The sequence below is a fragment of the Ostrea edulis genome, chromosome 8 (genome assembly GCF_947568905.1).
Source record: "Ostrea edulis chromosome 8, xbOstEdul1.1, whole genome shotgun sequence".
In the NCBI taxonomy this organism is placed as follows: Eukaryota; Metazoa; Mollusca; class Bivalvia; order Ostreida; family Ostreidae; genus Ostrea; species Ostrea edulis.
The window spans coordinates 37,975,068-37,988,324 of NC_079171.1; the positions used below are offsets into that span (position 1 = coordinate 37,975,068).

General features: G+C 35.9%; 1 protein-coding gene and 1 long non-coding RNA gene across 2 annotated transcripts; both read right to left on the reverse strand.

The window, feature by feature from the left end:
• Positions 1-1,229: 1,229 nt before the first annotated feature.
• LOC125661559 (uncharacterized) lies at positions 1,230-5,753 on the reverse strand. The gene is made up of 2 exons (XM_048893605.2): positions 5,538-5,753; positions 1,230-3,845 (listed from the first exon to the last, which is right to left on the reverse strand). Exon 2 carries the CDS (start codon positions 3,842-3,844, stop codon positions 1,838-1,840), a length of 2,007 nt encoding a protein of 668 aa, XP_048749562.1. The 5' UTR covers position 3,845; positions 5,538-5,753; the 3' UTR covers positions 1,230-1,837.
• A 1,968-nt stretch (positions 5,754-7,721) lies between these two features.
• On the reverse strand, positions 7,722-10,846 carry LOC130049044 (uncharacterized). The gene is made up of 2 exons (XR_008797562.1): positions 10,513-10,846; positions 7,722-9,623 (listed from the first exon to the last, which is right to left on the reverse strand). It is a non-coding gene; the product is annotated as an uncharacterized LOC130049044 (long non-coding RNA).
• Positions 10,847-13,257: the final 2,411 nt, after the last annotated feature.

Consider the following 13,257-nt stretch of genomic DNA (forward strand, 5'->3'; position numbering starts at 1 on the left):
ATGGTACAGGGATTTCAACAGTCTCGACTGAAGTCAGCATTTCGCAAATTCTATGGTCGTTATAACGATCTAGTTCGTCAATACAACCTCGCATTGGGTCATATGCTGTCTGACGTGTTTCATACCGATTGTTAAGCCGTTCTTGGCACACTGATTTTGACTGCGGATAACTCCGTTTACCTGATCAGGATATAGGGTTCACGGCGGGTGTGACCGGTCAACAGGGGATGCTTACACCTCCTAGGCACCTGATCCCACCTCTGGTGTGTCCAGGGGTCCGTGTTTGCCCAACTATTTTGTATTGCTTGTAGGAGTTATGAGATTGATCACTGTTCCTTATCTTCACCTTGCATGACCCCCAATCGGGTTATATTGGGTTATGCAAGGTATACTGCGCGGATCTAAGAAGTCTGATTTTAATTAAATTGATTTTGTAGTGTATCTAATAAGTTGACGGTGCTACCGTTTGAGCGATCGCAGCTTCATGTATGTACAGATTTTGTAATGTTCATGCTTGGATCAGGTTCAATTTAAACAATATCTATCTGCCTAATTATCATAACATGAATGAAATTAGTTTTGCCCCATGGTTTTATATTAAAACTCATTAAAAATGTATTAATCAATGTAATTGAAATATTTTTATGATATATATACATTTTATTTCTGCTGCTTTCACTGTGACTTGCTTAACCTTTGATGCACGACTTGTTCTGAACTGTATGCCCTCAACAGTCGACTGCCTGTACTTTCCTTTTTTCTACTCTCAACCTTTTCAAGTTACTAATTTATCATAAAAATACCCAAACCTTAATCCTTTCAAGTTTGTAAACTGTGGAAACAGCACTGCCTTGGAACATAAAAACGCATTTCAATACAATGATAATTTTAGATAAATCGATACGCGTTCTCCAGAAGTATCACTTCCTGGGCCACAGGGGGTTCCCGCATCCATGCCCTAGTGTCAATACGGAACAAAATAGGTAGTTTTCATTGTAAAGAATCACTCAACACAGGTTGGGATATCTAAATTTTTCTTCACCCCCCATAGGACTAAAAGAAATGTGACCTTGTATCCTCACGGGACCACAAGGTTTGAAACAGCAGAATATCTATCTATCTATCTATCTATCTATCTATCTATCTATCTATCTATCTATCTATATATATATATATATATATATATATATAAAGTAAGTGTAACCCAAAATATGCAACTCTGATAAATCTAACGATACGTTTATTTAGTTATGTAACAATACACTTCAGAGCTTCGTTAATAACAAACAACTGATCACACAAACTACTTTCTCATAGAGAAAACCTTCCCACAAATCATATTAGCCATTAGACACCCAGTATCTGATCTCCCGTGTTCCCCGGACAATAAACATAATGTTTATAGCTATAATTTATCGAGTCCCATCAATACAACACAATGAAAATAGCATGGACGTTATGCGTATAACAATCCATTGCATACTATATCTGTACATATCTAACAACGTCATATATATTACAATTGATTACTAGAGTTACATTTGTATGTATCAAAACGTGTATTAAAAAATCAACACAATGCCCTTTTGTAATATTTTATGCGTAAAGATTGATTCAGATGATGAAATGATGATTTTCATCATTGTCATAGGTTATGGGGTGGGATTCAGTTTCGACCTTTCCCTCTATCTATGTTTTCAATCAAAACCAATTCTCTAACTTCTACTGCGACCGTCTTGTATTGAGGAGATAATGACGTCATCGTCGCGGGTCACGTGATGGAATAACACAGTTCCGACTTTTCCCCCTATTTATGTTTTCAATCAAAACCAATTCTCTAAATTCTACTGCGAGCGTCTTGCATTCTTGTTTTAGTGGCCTCCTGCATCTCATGGAATGGTTCTTGTCGGAGTGATTCCTGATAAGACAGGAGCGCCCCCTTGTGGTCCCCACAGATCTGTTGACAGATTCCCAGAATCTGCCATGATATGTCTCTCAACTGATTGCGAACATACCGTCCGATGTTACTGTGTAGGAGGTCGTACAACTCGTGAAGAACTTCCTGTTGTTTTTGTGAGTTTCCATGGTTACATACAATTAACAGCATGAGCGTCATGATATATGGAGGTACCTGTAGATGGTTTTTCTTTGCTTCCCTTTGTTCTGGTTCTAGCTCTTTTATAATCATTTCTTCGTCATAAATGTGGATGGTCAAAGTTGCTTTTTTCATTATGCCCATGAATGATCGTCCTCCTAAGATCCCACTAATAAACGTCTGCACGTACATCCTGTCATTATGAATGACGTAAGGCTGTGTGATGTCTCTTCTCAACGTCTCTAAAATTGGAAGTGCCTTCTGATTCTCTCCTGATATGCAATAGAATAAGGCAAGGTATACTGTCTCGGATAAACACCCAAAACGAACTCTAAGTTTTAAGAGTGCTTCGCAGGATCTACAAAGTTTTAATTTGAGTCTGTTGTTGGCTGGAAATTTCCATAAGTGATTTGCTATATATCTGACGAGATCCGAACTAAGTACTTCAAAAACTAGCCCTGAAGTTGACAAATCAATTGAAGAGCTAAATCCAAGGAAACTTCTATTGACCATAAAACAAATCCGCATGCTAGAGCAACAGCATCTAAGAATTTCACGCAACATATCTATTTGCTTGACCGTTTCGAATTCAACTGTAGACACAATGTCTGTTTCTGCCGTGCTTACAACAAACTCCCTGTGAAGTATTGCCTGCATAAAGAAATCTCGAACAGAGGGACAATGAAGTAAACACGCAATTCCTATGTTATAGAGTTCATACATACGACTGCATACTAACTCTTGTGAATGACCGTGTATTTTTGACCGGAACATGTTGTTTTCTGGAATGAAGAAATTGGGAAGATAACCCCGCTGAACGCTTGCTAATAGACCTTTGAAACACATCCAGAATCCCGACAGTAGGTTTGGTGGTGACCACTCAAAATTGCTGTTGCTCTGAATGACCCAAAATAACGTCGTCTTCATAAAATATGAGCAAAGTAATGGTTGCCCATTAACATCTTCAATAGCCAATGCCTCTTTCAGAAATACTTTCAACAACGCATAGCATATAAACTGTGTGTGATTCATACTATGCACAAGTTTCAATTCGGCTGCAGAGAATGACATCCGCCATTCAGAGTCTTCCTGTGGTGACCCCTTTAGTCCTATAGGCACAGCATGGCATCCGTCGCCGATAATATCTTCTAAAACATTACGTGCTGGCCATCCTCGCGCTCGACATCTGTCAATGAACTGATCAGCTATAGGCGGCCAATAATCAGAACGAAAGCAGTACGCACTGTCAAATTCAAAATCTCCTATTGTTCCGCTAGCACATGGTCCGTGCAATATTGGGTGCAAACTTATTCGTGTTAACATGTTTTCTCTGAATTTCGAGCTTTTAATATAATATTTGTTATCACGTATTACACATGATTGGTGGACATGGTCGTCGTTGGTGAGCGTCAGGAGCTGCAGCAAAACAAATCCAGGGCGGTCCTCGCAATTCTCCATCAAAATCAAAGTATACCCATCGATATCGTAATCAACGACCTGGTTAAAATTACTGATTAATTTATGGTTAAAAGGCCAGGACATAAAGTCCCAGTCCGATTCCTTTAGATCGAATCCTTCTGTTCGACTTCCACTCATAACTGTTTTCATCCCAAAATAAGGACGCCTTGCCACACCAAACCTATCCACATTGTTCAGCATCTCTCTCCTGATTGACACCTGAGTGGGCGTGCCTGCTATACGAAACATCCCTACATACACAGCCTCCGATAACCGGGGTATGTGTTCCATCCTGAAACATTTAGTAAAATTGTTATCAGAAATAAATCAGAAAGCGGATAATCAACGTCTCCGTAACTAGTTCAACCTCTCCATATCGGACTCGATAGAGCAGCGAAAAACGTTCGAGATTTCGCAAGATATGTTTAACATATGATTGGATATTCATATGCTAATCATATGATCAACACATATCAAACACATGATTTTATCATTGATCATTTGGTGAACATATGTTTTGAACGTATGTTTGACAAATGTTTGAAATATATGTTGACCATACCACAAACTTCAAACATATGATTAACACAAAATGAAAAATTAATATGGTTAACATATGTTAACGTATGATAAACAAATTTAAAATTTGAACACATGATTAACGTATGATCAAAAAGGGGGTGAGGTCTATGTTTTATGTATACATATTTTTGTTTCCCATACAATAAACATATGTTAATCATATGTTTGAAAACATACATTTACCTTGAATGCTCCTTTAAAGTGATTATCATGTTTTCAAACATATGTTAATCATATGTGTAACATATGTGGCAATGTTTCAGTAGTACTCAAAGAAAATTTAGTTGGCACTTCCAACTCATAATATTCACATTAAAATAGCTGCAATAAATTCGATTTTGTTTTCTAATTGAAACAGCATAAAGTAACTTATCTAATAATTTGCAATATACAGTGTCTACTATAAAGGTTATCAACCAAGTGTAATGTTGGGGTTTCTGTTGTTTTCTCCCCCGCCCCTCGCGTCTTATCAACATCCTATGTAAGGGACTATAACGTGATCTCTAGAATTTTATATCCAGACAAAATTAAACAAGTTTTATATTGAATGGAATGGATATATAAGGTATGTAGCTGTATAGTGTTTAAAGTACTCGTTTGTGACTTCTGAAGAGTATTCAGTTTCGTAAATCATATCTGAATGAAACCATATTATTACATTTAGAACACAAACATACGATACACAAGTAAGAGACATATTTATGTTAAAGAAATTAAAATATGTTTTCTTTATTTGGCCAATGCATATGCTAAAGCACAATGCATTAAAAATAAAGATAACGAACAACTCCTATAAGGAATACAAAATAGAAATTAGTGCAAAAATGGATCCCTGGATATACTAGAGGTGGGATCAGGTGCCTAGGAGGAGTAAGACTCCCCGTAACCGCTCACACCCGTCGTGAACTCTATATCTTGATCAGGTGGGTATACGGGGTAATCGGTAGTCAGAATCATTGTGCCAAGAACGGCCTAACAATCCGTATGAAACACACAAGACAACATTAAACCCAATGATAGGTTGCTTGCTAATAATTGTCAATTTAATTGTGAAGTCGATATCTTCTTCGACCCCCCGCCCCTATAGAAACCGACAAATAATCAGAAAGATTTTAAAAACTTATTGAAAAGTTGAAAGCCGCTTATCTTTTTTATATTAAGCGTTCAAATGTTCCTAGACTTCGGGACATTTGAAAAAATGAATTGAAATTTCTAATAATAAATATCAATGTACCTTATCAGAGACTAATTGTGTCATTAATTGTATTCTGAAAACTATAAAAGTCATCAATTGCATTTCTGATAAAACATAAGGTAATATAAGGGTGAACGTACAGGAATATATTCAAACAGTTTTGTTTACAGTTTCCCTCGTTATATCTGAGAATTAAAAATGACTTACCTTCCTTGTGAAATTGACAAGAAAATTAGCTGCAGAGTATATTGAACGTAAACTACGGAGAAATCCGTTAATCGGGTGTGCGTAGTTGATAGATTCAGCTGAGTTTTTTTTTTCCATTCCTATACAAACAGAATAAAGGTGCGCTTTTGTATCGTCATTCTAACAATCATATACAGTTACTTCTCGATTGTATAAACGCCTTTAACAGACTAAACAGAAGCAGTATTAAGTTTGGATTTTCTGTTCTTGATTTTCCTTCCGTGTCTTATCAACATCCCCAGTAAGGGAATGTCAAATAATCTCTACCCATATATAAACAGACGGAAGTCACAGTTTTGTATCGTCATTCTAAATATATTAAATACATAAACGACGCTAAACAGAAGCAGCGTTAAGTTTGTGTTTTCAGGTCTTTTTCCTTCCGCGTCTCATCAATATCCCTTGTGGCGGGAATTATCTCAAATTCTCATAATTCTTTCACTGTAATTATGTATGAATATCCTAAATGTGGCATTGGCCTGGTCATACTTTATTTGTGGTCAGTTGTGATTGAATCTTTTCAATTTCATAAGGTAGGAGCACTATACAACATTAGGCTAACCCTCTGGATGTAAAGTCCATTAAAAAGTTAATGACATTATTTCTTGTTATCTTCATATCAATGAGAACCTGAACTCACTTATGTTAAAAGGTCCTAAATACCGGGAGATCATCACACCTTGTGAGAATGGATAGCGGTAATCCCGCATTAGACACATCAAAACACAACATAAATGAATACCATTTTTATCCTGTGTTTATTGAAACAGAAGTGATCAAAGTATTAGGTAGGCTAAATGGGAATGTGTTTTGGTTCCAGTTGACAAACTTCACGAGGTTCATGTTCAGTACACCAATATGGCGCACAATATGATTCGTGAAATTAAAATATAAAGGTATCACACCGGTAATTATTTTCACTATGTATTACTATAGAAGGGAAAAAATCATTAAAAATCAGTTTACAAAATTGATGCCGAATAACGCAGTCAGACACGTTCTATGTTACCTATCTCGTCTGCCGACACCAGAAAAACAACACCCTACGCGGCATTTTCGAAAAAAAATTACCCGCAAAACAAGACTACCCTCAAATCCACGTGTTTTTCACATGTGTGTAAACAGCCGGAGTGCACCTCAGAAAGTAGCCTCAGCTACCAACAGCAAATAGTTCCTTTGTATACACTTGATTATTTCTACAAATTACACAAAATTTCCTAATCAGGGGTACAAAAATTAAGAGAAAAGAAGAAGAGGAAATGAGAAAAATCGCGCAAGGAAAAAAAAATTTCTTTAAATATATGGAACTACAATTGACTAAGTTCATTTTGATTGGACAATTACCGGTGTGATACCTTGAAACAATGCAAAGAATTGTAAAGAAAATAAAAAACCAAGTCTCACAAATCGTGTGTTGCAGATTGTAAGTTTATGCATAGACTTAGAAACATGTATTAATTTTGTTCAATTAAAGAAACCGGAATACGTTTAGAATGATTGAAAATGTTGCGGGAGTGATTAGATTTCTCATATGGCAAGACCTCTTTATTCTACACCGACTTCCTCCCCACTTTGAGAAAACAATGATACGTGCCTGTTTAAATCCTTATATTTGACATATGCGTCTTCTGTAACAGTGCAGACCACTTTCATGTATAATATTCTTTGGTACGCGTCACGTATTAAACTGTAATAACGGATCTGATTTCGCGAAACGGACGAGCATCATTCAATCAAATATTGTGAGGGTGACCACAAGTAGGTAGATTTTAGAAGGTAACCCTAAGAATGACGGATGTTTAACCCTTTCTCTACCGGTACTTTTTAGAGGTTTTTAAAGACAAGATGACAGTGTCTTTTAAATCGATTTAAATCAATATGTGCCTTCATTTGATGTAGGCATATGACATATAATTTTGTTCACAATTGGACGGAGAACAATTTTCTAAAAATGTTGTCAGGATATTCCATGACCTTAAAGAGGTCTAAAGGGTCAAAGGTCAAATAAGTGCAGATTTTTCAAACATTTTTTTTCCAGAAATATATATATCATGACCCCTCTCACTAGATTAGAACCAAAAATAGAAAATTCTAAATGTATGAGCTCATGTGCCTTTTAAAACACTACAACAACATTACAATCAAATTAATTAATTTTATTGACATAAAAATATTTTTGGTTGCTAAGTAACAACACTCGCAGTGCAATTTTGACCAAAATTTGCCTTTCTGCAGCCATTTGATACAATTTAAACATAATTGCATATCATGGTTATTAGTAAATGCCACATTATTTTGAAAATATAATATGTAGGCAGATCTTAATGATTTTAAATTTTTTTTAACAAACATTATGAACACATGGGAGATAATTAAGGTCTAAGGTCATAAATTCAAAAGTTGTACGTAATGTACATTGACATCGTTTTTTAACAATATGATGTTCTGTGAATATCTTCCACTAGATAGAATACTGCAACATCAAAAATAAAGATCTTTAACAGTTCATTCAAAAAAATAATTTGATTTTTTTTTTAAATCAAATATATTTGGTTGCTAAGCAACAACACCATAACAAATGTTATCATAAAGTACTACCCGTTTTTCCTCTCCACGTAGGAATGTTCAAGTACATGTACTTGCTTTGAATCACTATATCTAACTGCACTTGCATCATGTTTAACAAGAATGTGCTTATTATATGCAACCTTTTAAAACCTCTGGTGGTTAATTACACAAGCCATTTAACATATTGAAACAAAAATGTACATGCAGTAAAATATTCCAGATTTTAAGAACTACACACATTTTATGTGTATTGCATTACATTCACTTGTGATACCTCTGACATCAGAAAAGAATATGCATTGAGAACACAGTATATTCATAATTTTCTCTTTTTACATGACAAATTTGCACAATTTCTAACATCTTCCCCTTCTTTACTGTGCCATTTTTTAAATTTCTGTCATTTGATAAACAAAGAGGAACTTGACATGATACACAAAATACAGATGTCTTATAACTTGGAACCTTCTCATTCATAAAAATTGCCTCAGCATTACAAAATGTACAGTCTTTCCTTTTATCTAAAAATTCAGGTATACATGCAATAGGACTTTCTTTTGATACACACTTTTCATTTAAACCCATCAGTGACACGGCAAGTGATTCGCGGAATTCAAGTTGTCCATATACAGAAGAACAATTTGTAAACTGATTGGCATGTAATTTTCTAAATTCTTCAAAAATAATATATGAATTAACAACCATGATATCAAGCAAATGAAAAAAACAGAACTTTCCACCAATGATACTGTGTTCTAATATAAGACGGATATTTACTTGTAAAGTGGTTTGAAAGATCTACAGCTCCCATACATTTATTGTAATCATTAGCAACTACAGGTTGTACAAGTCCTTTTTTGTTCCAAGTTAATCTAGATTTCATAGTGCGTTCACAAACAGTTGTAGCTGAGCCATAGTGTAATGGCGACATAAAAGTAACTACCTTACAATCTTTCCATTGCACAAATACAAATTCATCAACTCTGTGCCATCTAAAATCACCTCTAGTGGCTACTCTTTCCCACATTTTCACATTTCTAAGTTCATCAGGTATAGACAAGCTATTAGATTTCAGTACACCAATAAGGTAAATTTTCCTAGCAAGTAATTCTTTGACAAGAGCTATAGATGTATAAAAACAATCAGTAAACAACCTATATCCTTAATCAAAAAGAGGTTTACACAATGTAATAGTGACATTAAATCCAATATCCTTTGTTTTATCTGTAAAAATAGTATTATTTTTACCAAGATAGACAAAAAAGTTGTATGTATAGCCAGACATATTACATGCTACAACCCAAAGCTTTATTCCAAAGCGAACAGGTTTGTCTTTAATGAACTGACGAATGCCCGAGAACTTATGCTTAGAGGCGACCATTCTCTCATCTACCGCTATTTCCCTGTAAGGCTGGTATAATTCCTTTGATTTCTCACAAACATGATCAACCAATGACTGTATGCGTGTTCACTTCTCAGCTGATGAAATAAAAAATAAAGCATAGCATTGTAATACGTGCTTTACTGTACAAGAAATCATTAGAAATGATATACAATATATTAAATATAAAATGCAATAACTGTAAATGCATTTGACAAACACCAATGCCTTTTAATATCAGCAAAGTTAAAGTCACAAAGTATAAACATTTGGTAACACCGGAAAGTTCTTTCCAAATGCATACAAATGTAAAATTATTACCCACTCAAAAGCTGTTGAGTAATTTGACCATGTTGATGTATTTCAAGTCTAAATATACATGTATGACTACAACAGAAGTTTCACAACAGCTCAATGAAAAGTGAGAAATTAACAGCAACTCAAAACTACGAGGACCAAAATCAATGCATGTGCACGTAAGTAAGACACATTATTTTTGTTGATGCTATTCAATAGGTATTTGATCGATATACTTACAGTATAAATTTCATATTGTTTCCATCATTTAATATAAAAAAGTTATGGTGATTTGAAAATCGACCAATCAGAATTTAGCACACGTGCATGCACGTGCTGGAAAGTAATTTTGACTATAGATTTGAGTTAAGAACATCAAGATAAATTTTTAACCTAAGTTTCAAAAGATTCTGTTGAAAAACAAAGAAAGTCATGGTCATTCAAAGAAATGAACCTTCAAACGACAATGCACGTGCATTCGCATGTGCATTTGCAATTTTTATTACACCGATCTGTAGATATTTGGCACGTAGACAAAAAAGTCACAAGAAGAAGGAATAATAATACTAAGAAACAGAGTAAAACCAATATGTTCCCAAACTCCGTTTGGGGAACATGATATGTTTTTGTATCTTCTATGTTTCGCATGTACATTTATGTGATATCTAGTAATGCAACAATGGGTTTCACCTTATACACAACCTCAAGAGTCATCCCATCTGAATGCCAGGTTGTCGTTCCGGGTGAAAAGCCACAGTTCTTGGATCCGGTGCCCCTGTGTCCTCTACATTAGCATCCTTCCAATGCATGTCTGGATTTGCCAATGGATCCTCGCTAGCGGAAGATAACTGGGAACTTCCCACTGAGGACTGGGATTCCAATACCCTTTTTAAAGATGAAAAAATAATTACAATTAAACATTCCTGATCTAAGCTTTAAAGCAATGTAAGCTTCAAGGAAGCAGTGGATAGCTTCGCTTGGAAGTATTGGTCCATTCATTTACAAATAGAGATGCCCAGTGGCGGCTTTAAGGGGGATGCAGCCGCCGCCCCCCCCCCCCCTAAAATTTTCAAAATTAAGGTAAATCGTGGTATTGTGCTCAGAAAAATGTACTAAAGAATGTAAGAAGCAATAATTTCTTCCACTCCCGGAGAAATAAATGACAAAATCTATTGATTTCTTGAATTATTTTATTGGGAGAAGTTAATTTTTTTCAAAAACTATTAAAATTTGCGTCATTTTATTAATTTCACCTCATAAAAAAATGATAGGAAATAGTACAAAAGACTAAATAGGAGATATATTTAGTCAAAATTAGAGAAATCTAGGCAAGATGGGGCACTTGCTCATCATCTCATAGCACACTGGTTTTGAATAATCAAACTATGTCTCAGTAAAGGCCTCGGGTCCATAGGACATAATCATTTCAACGATAGGCCTAGAGCATTCTAATACTAACAGCACACCTGCCACACCAGCACCAGCAGGTATGGGTAACATGTGATTTATTGTCATATTGATTAACTACATGGGTATAAAATGCATGTACTTCGATACAATGTAAAAGGGAACCATGATTTTTCTATTAGCCTTTCGAAAATCGACCCCCCCCCTCCCCCCCCCCGCATTTCGTTTTTGCTACAATATGAAAAAAAATAACTCAAATTATGATAATGAATTATATCATCACAATATGATTTTTCCTAATTATTCATGTTTGAATTTTTTTTGTTTTGAGGAAATAGAAAGATAGGATTTTGATCAACATCAGCACACGAGCGCCCATGAATGCCGGGCCCGGACAAATTGAACACATTAAATCATATATGTTCAGCTCATAATAAAGAGTTGTATGTTGCATACTTGGTGTAGATATCATACATATAGATACTTTCTTTCACGAAACGACAAATTATGGCATCATATTGTAAATTTCCATAAAACGACAAAACCACAAACAGCTTTTCGCGCACTTTTTCCTAGTCCTCTGTGACTACATCAACTTACATGTCATTTATAGTGAATGCAGAGTCGCTTGGATCGTCATCAAATGTATCCTTCAAAAGGAGGTCCAATGCATTTTCTTCATCTGCCGATATCAGGTCGTTTTCCATAGTGAAGGTTGTATATAAGCATTAAAACGTTGAAATCTTAGCGTTCGCTGTGTTGTTTTCAGTCAAACGGAAACACGTGTTACTCCTGCACACTCAGTAAACCCCGGATCCGGATCACGGAAAAAAGCGTCGGACTTGTTAATTTTTTTCTTTCTTTGGCAGAAAAAAAATATAGCTATACCGAACAAGAGGCCCAGGGGCCTTATAGGTCACCTGAGTATCATGTAACAACCTTCCAATGTTTGAATTAGGTTTGTGTTTAAATATAAGAATTTTACTTTTGGATGGAAGAAACATTGAATAGCTATGTGGTTAGCCCCGCCTTTGCACCAGAACCCCTGACCCAGGGGCCATAAATTTCAGTTTTGAAAGAAGCATCCTTGATCATCATTATCATACTATTAGTTTGTCTACTTAATACCCAGCAGCAGAGGAGAAGATTTTCAAAGAAAGAAAATGCAATTTCACTATATGATCAATAGGGCCCCACCCTAATACCAGAACCCCTGACCCAGGGGCCATGAATTTCACAATTTTGAAAGAGGCATCCTTGCTCATCATAACCATGCTATTGGTTTGTCTACTTAATACCCAAGGACAGAAAAGAAGATTTTCAAAGAAATAATGCATTTTCACTATATGACTTATAGAGCCCCACCCTAGCACCAGAACCCCTGATCCAAGGGCCATGAATTTAGGTAGGTGGAAAGGATAATGCTTTAGAGCCCGGAAACCATTTCGTCTACAGACGGACGGACGGACGGACAGACGGACAACCCGATTCCAGTATACACCCCCCCCCCCAACTTGTTGCGGGGGGTATAAAGAGGCATCCTTGCTCATCATTACCATGCTATTAGTTTGTCTACTTAATAGCCAGAGACAGAGAAGATTTTCAAAGAATTTCTACATTTACACTATATGACCAATAGAGCCCCACCCTAACACAAGAACCCCTGCCCCAGGGGCCATGAATTTCACAATTTTGGTAGAGGGTTCAACGCTCATTATAATTATGCCCACAGTTTGGCTTCTTGATGTCCAGGAGTAAAGAAGAAGATTTTTTAAAATTACACTCATTTTGATGGTTTTTGCCCCACCCCTCAGGCCCCAGAGGGGCAGGGACCACGAATTTCACAATTTTTGTTCCCCTCCACCCATAGATGCTATATGCCAAAATTGGTTGAAATTGGTTCAGGGGTTTCAGAGAAGAAGCTGAAAATGTTCAAATGTTAACGCACGACGACGGACAAAAACAGATAGCAATAGGTCACCTGAATGAATTCAGGTGACCTAAAAATGTTACATGATATTTATATCT

Excerpts from the sequence above, each read along its gene's own strand:
- LOC125661559 (XM_048893605.2), bottom strand. The coding sequence starts at position 3,844 with ATGGAACACATACCCCGGTTATCGGAGGCTGTGTATGTAGGGATGTTT.